General features: G+C 47.9%; 1 protein-coding gene across 1 annotated transcript in view; it reads right to left on the bottom strand.

The window, feature by feature from the left end:
• plxnd1 (plexin D1) overlaps positions 1-12,053 on the bottom strand; it is a 53,659-nt gene extending 41,606 nt beyond the window's left edge. Inside the window, exons 1-5 of the mRNA XM_076166544.1 lie at positions 10,665-12,053; positions 8,973-9,149; positions 5,581-5,712; positions 4,912-5,012; positions 510-639 (exon numbers count right to left, since the gene is read on the bottom strand). Coding sequence (XP_076022659.1) covers positions 510-639; positions 4,912-5,012; positions 5,581-5,712; positions 8,973-9,149; positions 10,665-11,885 — 1,761 coding nt within the window. The 5' untranslated portion in view covers positions 11,886-12,053. The remainder of the gene's footprint in view (positions 1-509; positions 640-4,911; positions 5,013-5,580; positions 5,713-8,972; positions 9,150-10,664) is intronic.

The following is a 12,053-nucleotide window of genomic DNA, read 5'->3' on the forward strand; positions in this document are numbered from 1 at the left end:
ATCTGTCTCTATTGTCTGCTGGAATTGATCACTTCCTGGCTAAGTCCTGACTTCCTGCTTCCTGCCTGCTGCTTCCTGTTTGGGTAGACAACCTTGAGCTGAGTTTCCTGCCGCTCTGAAAGATTCCCGCGAAACGAGGCAGCTGGTGGATCTATTGCAAGCTGACCTACATAACAAATATCCCCAATTAATGACCCGTTGCGCTTCAGCTGTGTCTAATTATGAGCAATAATTAAAGGTCACATATATTTGAGGTGTCAGAATTGAATTTGGGCTTAATTATGGTTGCTCATTAGCCTGACAATGCTGTTATTTGGCTTGTGTTAGGTGGAGCGCTGACCGGTGAGGGGGGAAGGGAAACACACATCACCTCCGAAAAACGGCAAAGTCATTTGAATAACTTGATACGTTATCCTGCCAGCTTTGATCAAAATCAGACCGGTGTGTTCATTAAGACGTCCGTAACACACATGTGAACGTCAAACCCGGATAATAAGCGCGGACGGTACCTTGATGTCTGCGGAGACGCTGATCTCCGAGGGCGTCAGCGTCATGGAGGGACACTGCAGGGGACCTTCACCCAGGCTGATCCAGGAGCGAGCCAGCTGGACCTGAGCACATTCCCTCTGGATGCTACACCTGCAACACAAAGGACAAACCTTATTCCTCAGCCGGCGGATGAAATTACAGCTGCAGCGCACAGAGATGTTTCCTGACCTGCACCTGTCTTAGTAACTGACCAGTCGTGACAGGCCACCTCAGATACCATTAGCCAGACGTTAAGGACCGGGGAAAACACCGGCTCACATCCTCGTTAGCTCGCGTTAAGACACTCGGGTGAAATGTTCGGGTGCGATTGTCCGTCGTCAGCCAATTATGCAGCCTATACCCTCTGCATGTTCCACCTCAGAACATCTCCCATAATTGCTTGCCAGTGCTACAGCTGGTAACCACATCGCCTGCCACACTAAGATATTGTTGATCCCGGTGTGAGTCCAGAGCAAAGCTTGAAGGTCAACATTTCATCCTGTGTGTGAGGAAAAGGCCACGCTTGCCATTTCTTTCCATTCCACAACTTGACAAATCCTCACCGGTGGGTGTCATGGTCTGTTTCCCACAGATTTATGAGGTGCTCCGGTCTCTTAATGTCACGTTCAGACCTCGCCTGTCAGTTTGTCTGGCTCAACACGAGAGACTACTTGACTTCAGGTCACACACACATCACCATGACGACCCATCCCGCAGGCACAGAGTGCGGCGGCCAGTTATAGACAGTTGAATACAGGAGCGACCAGCCTAATTTGTAATGCGTTTTTGAATCGACACTCTTGTCTGTGTGTGTGTGTGTGTGTGTGTGTGTGTGTGTGTATGTGTGTGTGTGTGTTGGCATGGATGTGTGTGAGGATTATGAATGTTTTGGACAGAGCAAATGTGAGAGGGCACCCAGCGAGCGAGGTGGCCTCATCTTCTGACTTCTGATTCACTAATGAACTTGTGCAGTGGCTGGCACACGGCACAAGTTCACACGCAGTGCAGAGCAGAAAGGACAAAGTGACCTCAGATAAGGAGAAACCAAGGAGGCCCCATTTAGCAACACCCTCAACACGGCACAAAATGAGCTTGGCACATTCCACTCCCCTCTAACACTTTCACAGTTGTTTTAAAATAAAGTGTGTGTCAGTGGCTGCACGTGTGTGTCTGTGTCTGTGTGCCTCCAGGCCTCCTGTGTCCGGGGGAAAGTGAATGTCCAGATTTTCAGTCCCAGTGGCTTTGAGGGACTGAGAGGGGCCTTGAGGTCAGCTGCAGGACTAAAAATAGAACCCGGCGGCTCCACAAGCCACACAAAAATCCCCTCGACACAAACAAAGGCAGAACCTCTCCACACTCACTGTGTCGCCAAAGCTGGATGGATTTACAATCAATCTAAATAGTTTCAAAGCCAAACCGCTGGTCAGGATCTCCAGCATAGCGCCCCCCTATTCAAACACAATAACTCTACTGCTGATTTCGTTTCAACATTTTCATTATGGAAAACAGGTTTTCACAGAGAAGTGTGTTGTCTCAGCTACAGATAACACACCGCCACAACTACCCATGAACTTCACAGGAGAGATTTATTACCTGCATTACGGAGGTTCTGTTTTCATTGTGGCAGCAGCAGCAGTGTTTACTGAAGTTACAAACTGGATAATATAATATAATATAATATAATATAATATAATATAATATAATATAATATAATATAATATAATATAATATAATATAATATAATATAATATAAGATAATATAATATAAGTTATATTATATTATATTATATTATAACATAACAAGTCTACATATAATTAACAGAGAGAATGGAACACGTGTTCTGCCGATGTAACTGTTTTAGCTCCTTCCTTGTTTTCTTAAGAAGATGAAGAATAATTCACTTAAGCAGCTCTTCTCTTGTCTAAAAACTAACTGGCAACTGATCTAACTAAACATCCAGCAAACACACACACATACACAATCATCACCTGCCTAAATACAGCATGCAGCCTTTCAAACTCGCCTGCCAAGCAGCTCCTTAAAATAAACAGAGTCAACATATGCAGCTAAAATATGACCTGAGAAAACTCATCACTACCCAAAGTGTCTCTTCATCAGAAGACCGCTAAGGTGATAAATCATTAAACGTGTTAAACAGCATGGGAACATGTGAGCTTCTAACCTCGCACTCTCACAGAGGGAGAAGAGACACACACATACACAGAAATAGGCACGCTCATTTGGGAACGTCAAAGACGCCACGTGACGGTTTGTTTAGAGCAAATAGTGTAGATATGAGAGGCCACTTTGACATGTAAGCAGATTCAACTGACTCCAGCATGAAGTAAGTGATCAAGGACTGAGCTTTATCTCCAGCAGGGGAAGGAGCTCTCTGTTCAGACAACAATGCTGGCTCCAACAACGGAACAGACAAGCTTTCATTCTCGCCCGACATGCAGACACGCTGAGACGTCAGACCCATGCATAAAATCAAACAGACACCCACAGAGACAGTCTTGGATTCACAGATTTCCAGATACGTAGTACTCCAGTATGTCTTGTTTTCTGCGTTGGAGTATGTGTGTATGTGTGTGTATAGCTGTATCAGACAGTGAGGTGATGGAGAAGAGACCATTCCGCCCCCGCACATCGACCCCTGATCCCCCCCGGGCTCTAAGGCCACAGCGCCAGCCCAGCAGCAGCCAGCATGACTGGCCAAACACGGCATCAAACCAAACACGCACACAGCACGCACACCCACACACACACACACACACATGACATCAGCTCCCTGGCCTCTGAGAGCGAGACACACACGCTGACACTTACACACACAGGCTCACACTTACACACTTTGACATTTCCTTGTCAAAAGAACCAGTGTGCACTCTCCCTCCCACCACCATCATCACAATCAACGCTCCTTTGTAGAGGGAAAGAGGGGAGGACAAGGGCATCAGGGGAGGAGGAGACAAGGATGATGGGGATGAAGAGAGACAGAGAGAGAGAAAGAGAGAGAGAACAGAGAGAGGTATGGCTAAATTCTAAAAGCTATTGAAAAATAAAATGGGGAAAAGGAAGCTATGGACAGAGAGAGAGAGGGAGAGAGAGAGGGGGGAGAGAGAGAGAAAGAGAATCACAAGGGTAAGAAAAAATGCAGTGAAGCGAGGAAGAGACTGGCGACAGAGAGACAAATACAGAGAAGAGACAGGGAGATGACAGACCAAGAGAGAGACAGAGAGAGAGAGAGAGAGTCTGACCACACACACAGACACACACACACACACAAGCTCACACAGCTCTCATCAGTTCCACTCTTCCAGCTTTCAATGCCCCTTGGCAATGCCAGAGCCTCCAGAGCTGCAGCACAACTCATCATCAAATCCTCTATCTCCGCTGATCTGCTTTAATCATGAAGCAACCGACCACGTCACACGCACACACACACACACACATACACACACACACACACACACACACACACACACACATGCAAACTATACTCAAACACAGCTCGACGTCCTCCCTCTCCCTCTCTCTCTCTCTCTCTCTCTCTCTCTCTCCTCCCCCCTATACATATTTATTTATATATATATTTGTTCTCCATGAAAGCCAGTGAGCACAGAGCCAGAGAGGCTCATTAATCACAGTGTACTCTCACTACCAGTGTGTACTCACACTCACATTTCAGCCAAGTCACTCGTCGCCGGGCGCTCCCAGCCCGTCACTCCCTGCAAAAAAAAACTGCCAAAGAACCAGGGGAGCGTTCCACTCAATGATGTTACTCTCTCAATTTGAAAGGTAATAAAAAAGCAGATCCTTTGTGTTTCATCCCACAAACAGCCTGCAAACTCCACCGGGGAACCAAGATTTATTTAGCCGGAGCCACGTTTTTGGAAATTGAGACTGAAGACAGGGACGCAAATGAGCTTCTGTGATTGATGGATTTGAGCACTGACACACTGAAATGATTCTATTACAACAACAATCTGTTCTTGTATTGCCTTTGCTAAAAACTTTACCTAATGATCAGAACAAATCAATCACTCACATGAGCATCTGTAGTGGAATTCTGCAGGTTTTCAGTGAAAACAGGCAAAAGGGAAAATAAGGGTTTCCCCCCCGCGTGTGTGTGTCCGCTGATTGCATCAAGCAGCGTGTGGAGTGTGTGTGTGTGTGACACCAAAGGATTATGATGATTTGATTGAATTATGGGTTACTGGCAACAAGAGAGAGAGAGAGAAAGAGAAAGAGAGAGAAAGAGAGAGAGAGAGAGAGAGAGAGAGAGAGAGAGAGAGAGAGAGAGAGAGAGAGAGAGAGAGAGAGAGAGAGAGAGAGAGCAAGAGAGAAGTCAGATTGAGTAAAGCGGAGAAATTTCTTACCGATTCTCCAGGGTGCACCAACCACAGTGGGCGTCACCCGCTGCCAAACAGTCGCCGCAGCTCCTGTGCTGACCACATTCTGCCACTTTCACTCTCAGCAGCTACAACACGGATGACACACAAGATTAGAAACACAAATCAATGCACAGATGAATAAGGAGGCAGCAACACACAGCGATTTATTAAAGGTCTGTGTGTTTGAGATGCAGGGGAAGAAAACGTGGGCACTGCATCCAAGATGATGATGATGATGATGATGAGAGCTTTCTGCGGATGATTATGCCTTGTTAGTGTCATCATGGCCGCATCTAAAAATGGCTTTATGTCATCGCCGTACACATGAAACTGTCAGTTCTTTGTATCGGAGGCAGGAAGCGGCGTGATTGAATCAGGCACATTGTGCACATGCGCCGCAGTGACCCGCTTGGACGTGCAACCACATCCTGTCTGTTATGAAGCACAATGTTGTGGAAACCCGGCAGCTCAGACCTTTTGAGGTGAGGACGCAGTGTTATCTCTCGCCACAAAGACGTGACTGTGCAGCTAAATTGCGGTGAGGATGTGGAATTGGGTCTGTGGCTTGCGGCGTGCGGCGTGCGGCGGTTTCCGCTCTGTCCTGATGCCGACGTGGAAATGTGGAAAGTCTGAGGACGCGGTCGAGAAACTTACGTGGTGAGAGGTCATGACATAGAGGAAGTTTCCGTCGTTGGGGTCAAAGGTCATAATGTGGTGAACAGACTCGCTGGCGGGCAGTTTCAGGGTCCACTGACTGGCCAAGGTCATGTTGGCCATGAAGGTCAACTGTGGGAAGGACATCAGATATGAGAGGGAGAAGAAGACACAAGCCAAAACAAATACATAATAACAATACTTAAGTCCTTTACTTTACCACAAATACTGTATTATTACTTTCAAGTAACATCCAACATTCAAAGATATGGGATAAATACGTTTTAGCAGTTAAATCAGTAAAATCAACCCTTCAAAGTAAAAGCACGTGTGAGCAAAAGCTGGTTTAAGGAATCGCCACACAAACTGCACCGTACGTTATATGAGTGAATGTATTTGTCCTTAGCTACCCGCTGAGTGATGATGGCTGCAGTTTGGTGTGACGATGATGATGATGAATGCTGCTAACCTTCACATTCAAACATGTTTTGTGTATTAAAACGTTCTGGGGTATAATTTAGGAGACGCTTTGTTCAAGTAATGTGCCTGATCTTGTTTCGTTGAGCAGTGATTTATCTCTGCGAGGCTCAAGATAATAAAACAGGCAACATGTTCTCACGTACGCACACGCACACACACACGCACACACACACACACGGTGGCACAGGAAAACAAACTGTGCTGACTGACGCTTCCTGTCACGCAGACAGCAAAAGCTCTCATTTCTGTTTTCATTTCTGATTTGTTGGCGTTTTCTGTCGATGGAGACTTCCTGTTGCCAACTGACCAGCATCAGGAGGCAAACTCGGGTTGTGTCACTTCTCCATTCCACAAACACACACTACCACACTTACTCAACAAACCATTACCACCCACTGAGATCCTCTGGTTAGCTTTAAACCAGAGCAGACAGAAGCTCAGCAAACCCATTTGGCTTAACCTGTGTGGTGAAGCATTATCTCCAACCTCAGACATCACTCTTTTTCATTACATCACACACACACACACACACAAAGGCAAACAAAGGCCCAAACCAACCATGCTCCCTTGGCGCGACGTGTCATGCAGCTGTGCTATGTCTTCACCCAGCAAACACACACACACACACACACACACACACACACACATAGAGAGACAGTGTGAGTAAACAGCAGCCCACACACCTGGACGGGGAGCAGAGAATGAGCAGTAACACACACACACACACAGAGCCACCAGGTCAACCAACAAAACACCTGCTGCACTGCCAGGTCACGGTGACTCCATTCTGTGTGTCTCGCTGCCTGCAGATGAAAGACTCTATTCAACCAAGGTGTGCCCAGCTGCTGCTCACACTGTCTCTATGCGTGCGCATGTGTGTGTGTGTGTGTGTGTGTGTGTGTGTGTGTGTGTGTGTAGAGGGGAGAGATAGAGAGAAGGAGGGGGAGGAGTGAAAACCAAGGGAGAGAGAGAAAGAAATAGAGATAAAGTCTGTTTGTTTCCAAAATGAATCAAAGGGCCTTTTATGTGTGAGATGGAGTGGAGAGAGAAAGAGAGAGAGAGAGAGAGAGAGAGAGAGAGAGAGGAAGAGAGAGGAAGAGAGAGGAAGAGAGAGAAATAGAGAAATAGAGAAATAGAGAAATAGAGAGAGAGGGGGTCGACGTGTGATGAACTGAGACATTGGAGTGGGCAGAGGGGGAGAATGAGAAAAGAGAGAGAGCGAGATAAAGCGGACGCTGTGACAGGCAGAAAATGGAAGTCAGCCGTAATGTGTGTGTCTGTGTGAGTGTGGGGGGGGGGGGAACTTCATTAAAAATTGCATGTAATTACAAATTACTTCATTGAGGGCTCTCCCAAACACAGTAAAAGAGGTCTAACTTAATCCCAACCACTGTTCCCCTGTGTTTAGCCTGAGCCAAACTCACAGTCAGAATCACATTACACACACTAACAGCACCATTAACCTCTGTAACAGCTCTATCCTCGGGGCACACACACACATACAGAGAGACAGAGAGAGAGAGAGAGAGAGAGAGAGAGAGAGAAGCAGACATGCACGCTGCCACAGACGCACACTTATAACAAGGGAAAACTCATAAAACATAGTTGACCAAGTTCACGCACACACCGAGAGAACACACATGTAGCGTGTAATCACGGGGTTTGCCTTCACGTAAGTAAACATGTGAAATCATGAGACCGCTCGCTGGCCCGCAGACACTTCCAAACACCTAAAAACACACAAACACACTGTCCAACCGGCAATCAAGCAGGCAGACGGAATGGACAGACACACACAAACAGACACACAGCCGTTTACACCATGGCGGCCAACGCTGTGTATCCGGTGTTAACCCTCCAAAAAACCAATTACTGCATGATCAGCCCAGCTAAAACAGGCCTCTCATCCTGGAGAGGAAAACAAGGAGCTCTTTTAGCATTCCCAAAACGAAACACCGCGGAAGAAGAATGGATTTAAATGCTGTAAAAAGGTGCCATTCTGGTGCAAAACAATAGGGCCGGAAAGCTTTCAGAGTCAGTTCATGTTGTCCCCCCACCCCTCCACACACACACACACATACACACACACACACACACACACACACACACACAGCTGAGACGTTGTGGCACTGGCAGGAGGGCCGTGCTGCTCAGCGTGCTCAGTCAGGGGCGACCAGGAATGCTGGCTGAGACAGAATTAAGGAATGCTGTTAATTGTGCACGGGAAGTTTCACAAGACGCCCGGACCCCACTGGAACACTGCAGATGTTCCAGGTCGTAGAGTGGAAATCAGCAACACGCGGCCGGGGCGGCTGAGTCACACACACGTCGTCATCTGATGCCGTTAAAGTGGCTTTCTGGACGTCGTTACAAGACAATAACCAGGCCAGATGAACACCAGGGCACATGATTAGGACCACTTAGTCCAGCTTTTAATGGGCCAGGATGGGTCATGGATGATGGAGCTGGGGGGGGGGGGGGGGGGGGGGGGGGGGGGGTCGGGGTGGTCACGGTGCTGAGAAACTACAAGATGAAAGCAACGCATTCCAGCTTGTTCTCTCGTCTTCATCAAGCACCTATGCTTGGTTTACTGCAACAAGACTCACCAACCACATCAGAGCAGCATGACATCACCTTGTTAGAATTATAGCTTTTCCAAGCCTAAGGGCTCCATAGCATTAAAAATATTAACTCCACTCAATGGCTGCTATTACATTATTATCCTACAACGACACTTTCACCTGAGGACATAGTTTGTACGCTTTGTTCAGCCACTTTGATTCTGTGTGTGTGCATGTGTGTGTGCGTGTGTGTGTGTGTGTGTGTGTGTGTGTGTGTGTGTGTGTGTGTGTGTGTGTGTGTGTGTGTCCTGATGTGTGTCCTGGTGTGTGTGTGTGTGTCCTGTGTCTCACTTTTCGTAGTCGTCCATTGCTGGTGCCCAGGAAAACCACAGTGTGGTTGTGTACGTTGTCCACGGAGACGGAACTGAGGCCTGGGTATTCAAAGAGAGGTACGGCCCTCAGGGACCTCCGCAGGGCCAGAGGGTGCTGCAGGTGGGCCGCACCGCAGTCCAGCTGTTCCGGCTGCAACTGCAACACGGAACAAAATGAAAGAAATCAACTTCCTTTCCAGAAGAGAACTGGAAAAGTGGAAAGAGGAGATAATCACAGTTTATCATAAATGTGTCTTTCATTTCTTTAAATCACTTCATAGATTTCTGGATCAATATTTGAAAAGAGCTTACAACACCCGCAAGTCTCTGCTTTACTTAAATCCTCATTGGGGATGTGATAAAACATGAGTACTACGCTTGAATGAGCACGCACGTCTACTGGGAATTCTCGGAATATTTTAGCAGGCAGAGGCAAAAAATGAATTAAGCACAGTAGATATTTTCAAGACTCTTTTCCCACGAGCCTCTCTGCTCCGGGCCTCATCTGTCTTATCATAAATTGTGTCTGCTTTTCCCTCAGATTTGGCCCCCAGTCAGTCAGCGGTCATATCAGCCTAAATGCTACAAACTTCCAGAGTGACTCATCTTTCTTCTGAGAGAGGTTGAGCATTTAGCGGGTCGGGTTAAAGCAGGAAAACAAGAAACAACAAAAGACGGAACGCGTCTGTCAGAGACGTGAAGTCATGGGAGCGTCGCCGTGGGTCACAGCCGAGGAGGAGGAGGAGGAGGAGGAGGAAAGTCCCAGTGAGGAGTGTGACTTCCTGACCTGACAGCACAGTGATCCTGAGCCTTTGTTGACCTCGACTCTGTCAGTCAATATCAGCACAATGAAAAAGCTGGAATTTCTCCTAAAAACTGCCTGGATCCTTCTAAAAGATCAAATAAGAGCGGCTGTATTTATCAGGCCAAATGCCGAATTTCCCTCGAGGGCAGTTAGTTAGTTTGGTATGCGAGAGGAACGCACAAGCTCAAAAAGACACTTTGTTTTATTCTTTTCAGATCTGATCTTGATGGTATCTGAGCATGTAATTACTACAAGGAAGCTCTTTATCCACACTAAGTTAGTAATTGAGTTATAATTAAGAACACAGACTGATAGAAAAGAACATGTCTATGAGTTGAATGGAGGAAGAATCATTTCATAGTGAGGAGGGAAATGTGTGATATCTGAGGAGTCTCATCCTTCCCATAAACCCCCCCTCTCTCTCTTTCCCCCCCTGTGTTGTTTTGGAGCGTTTCTCCTGCTTTGGTGACCTCTGCTCGTGACATGGGAGAGCCTCTCTGCAGGTCATGAGCCCAAAGGTCAAAGAGCAGAACGGCTAGAGAGGGGTTAACTATCACAGAGCAGTCAGGAGTTTGTTTGTCTAGGTCCACAACAACGAAAACAAACTCCAACTAGTTTCATCAACTTAAAGTATGAAATAAGAACGATTCAAAAACACAAGAAGGTCAAACTTCTCCTCTTAAAATTGTGAAAATATCTCAAGTTGAACTCTGAATTCTGCCAAGTTCTTCTCCACGCTTGTGTTTCAACTCACACTGCATTTTTTTAGAGGTCATGCAGTAAAAGGAATTATAAAGTAAACATAATCAATCCCTTACATGCCTTTACACGTGTTTTCTGTTCTATTGACTGAGAAATCTTATTTACCACCAGGTTTTCCTTCTGGATGCAGGCTGCCCCGGAGCCCTGGATGACGCTGTCCAGCACCTGCACGTCGCTGCTGGGGGAGTTGGAACAGTTCCTTCGGCCTTGTCGGATCTCCTCCTCGATGTCTCCAAACTTGAAGGCGCACAGTGCAGACTTCCTGTCCGCCTTAGAGAACACACCGAACAGGTAGAGCTCCGTGCCCGCCGCGTCTCCGCCAGCCTGGATCTCCGCCGGGTACACGGACAGCAACCGGTTGTAAATGTTCCCACTAAATCCGCACTGTAGAGGCATCTGGATGTAGGACTCGGTGAGCTTCTTGCTCTCCGGACCCGAGGTGGATTTTCGGGGGTTGTCGGTATCCAAGCAGATCCGGGCGAGGATGCTGTTCGGCTGGCTCTCCTTGTGTCCCATCTTGGCGTCATTATTGAAGGCGATGTAGGAGTAAGACTTCTGCATAAACGCGTGGACAAAGTTCAGCTTGTTTTTGGTTTTTACCTCCTGTTTGATTTTGAATACATTATCCTCCGAAGGGTTGATGTCATAGGTGAAGAGTCTGGATAGATCCTGGGTGTTCAGGGAGCGGATGGCGATCTCCGGCGTGTTCTCGAAGCGCAGGTCCTCCTTGCTGTGATTCTTGGGGAAAAACGGGGTCCCGGCCCCCGTGTAAGTGGCCCCGACGAGCAGCCGGGTGTTTCCGCCGTGGCTCCGGAATATGAGCCCGACGGTGGAGGCGTTCGGGTGATTGGCAGCGATGTTGAGCATGCTGGGGAAGACAGTCTTCTCCCCCTGAGGTGGGAACTCCACCGCGATCTCAGAGATATTCTCCATTTTCCTGAGCTCGCAGAAGCCTTGATACACGGATCCACACACCACCACCACCCCTTGCTCCCGGTCCAGCTCCAGGAGCTTGTTGTAGTTATCGGTGAGGGCTTTGGGATGCTCGCACGGAGCCTGAGGCAGCTGCGGCGCATGGCACAACAGGTTGTCCTCCACCGGTCCGGTCCTCTTCTCCACCTCGACGCTCAAAGTGCCGTTCAGCTGGTAGACCGTGTTGACGGTGGCCAGGTAGACCTTCCTGGAGACCCGATCCACCACAAAGTTATTGGTCTGGTTTGGAGACGCGAACGCCTGTTGGATGTGCAGCGCGCTGATGGCACAGCGGCGCGTCTCCAAAGCCAAGACGCCGAGGAGCAGGACAGCAATCTCTATCGAAGGAGGCATTTTTCCTTCTGACCGGCTTCCGCGTGTTCTGAGCCGAGGGGTGCATTGAGTAAAGACAAAAATGTGTGTTTGTTCCTACTGCGACAATCCGAGAGGAAAGGCTGTTTCCTGCTCAACGCCTAAACCCAGAATGACGCGATAAGCGAGCGCGCTTCCTCCTCCTCAGCC

Source organism: Genypterus blacodes, unplaced genomic scaffold (assembly GCF_046128005.1).
Source record: "Genypterus blacodes isolate CSIRO-AG114 ecotype Tasmania unplaced genomic scaffold, CSIRO-AGI_Gbla_v1 ptg000156l_1, whole genome shotgun sequence".
In the NCBI taxonomy this organism is placed as follows: Eukaryota; Metazoa; Chordata; class Actinopteri; order Ophidiiformes; family Ophidiidae; genus Genypterus; species Genypterus blacodes.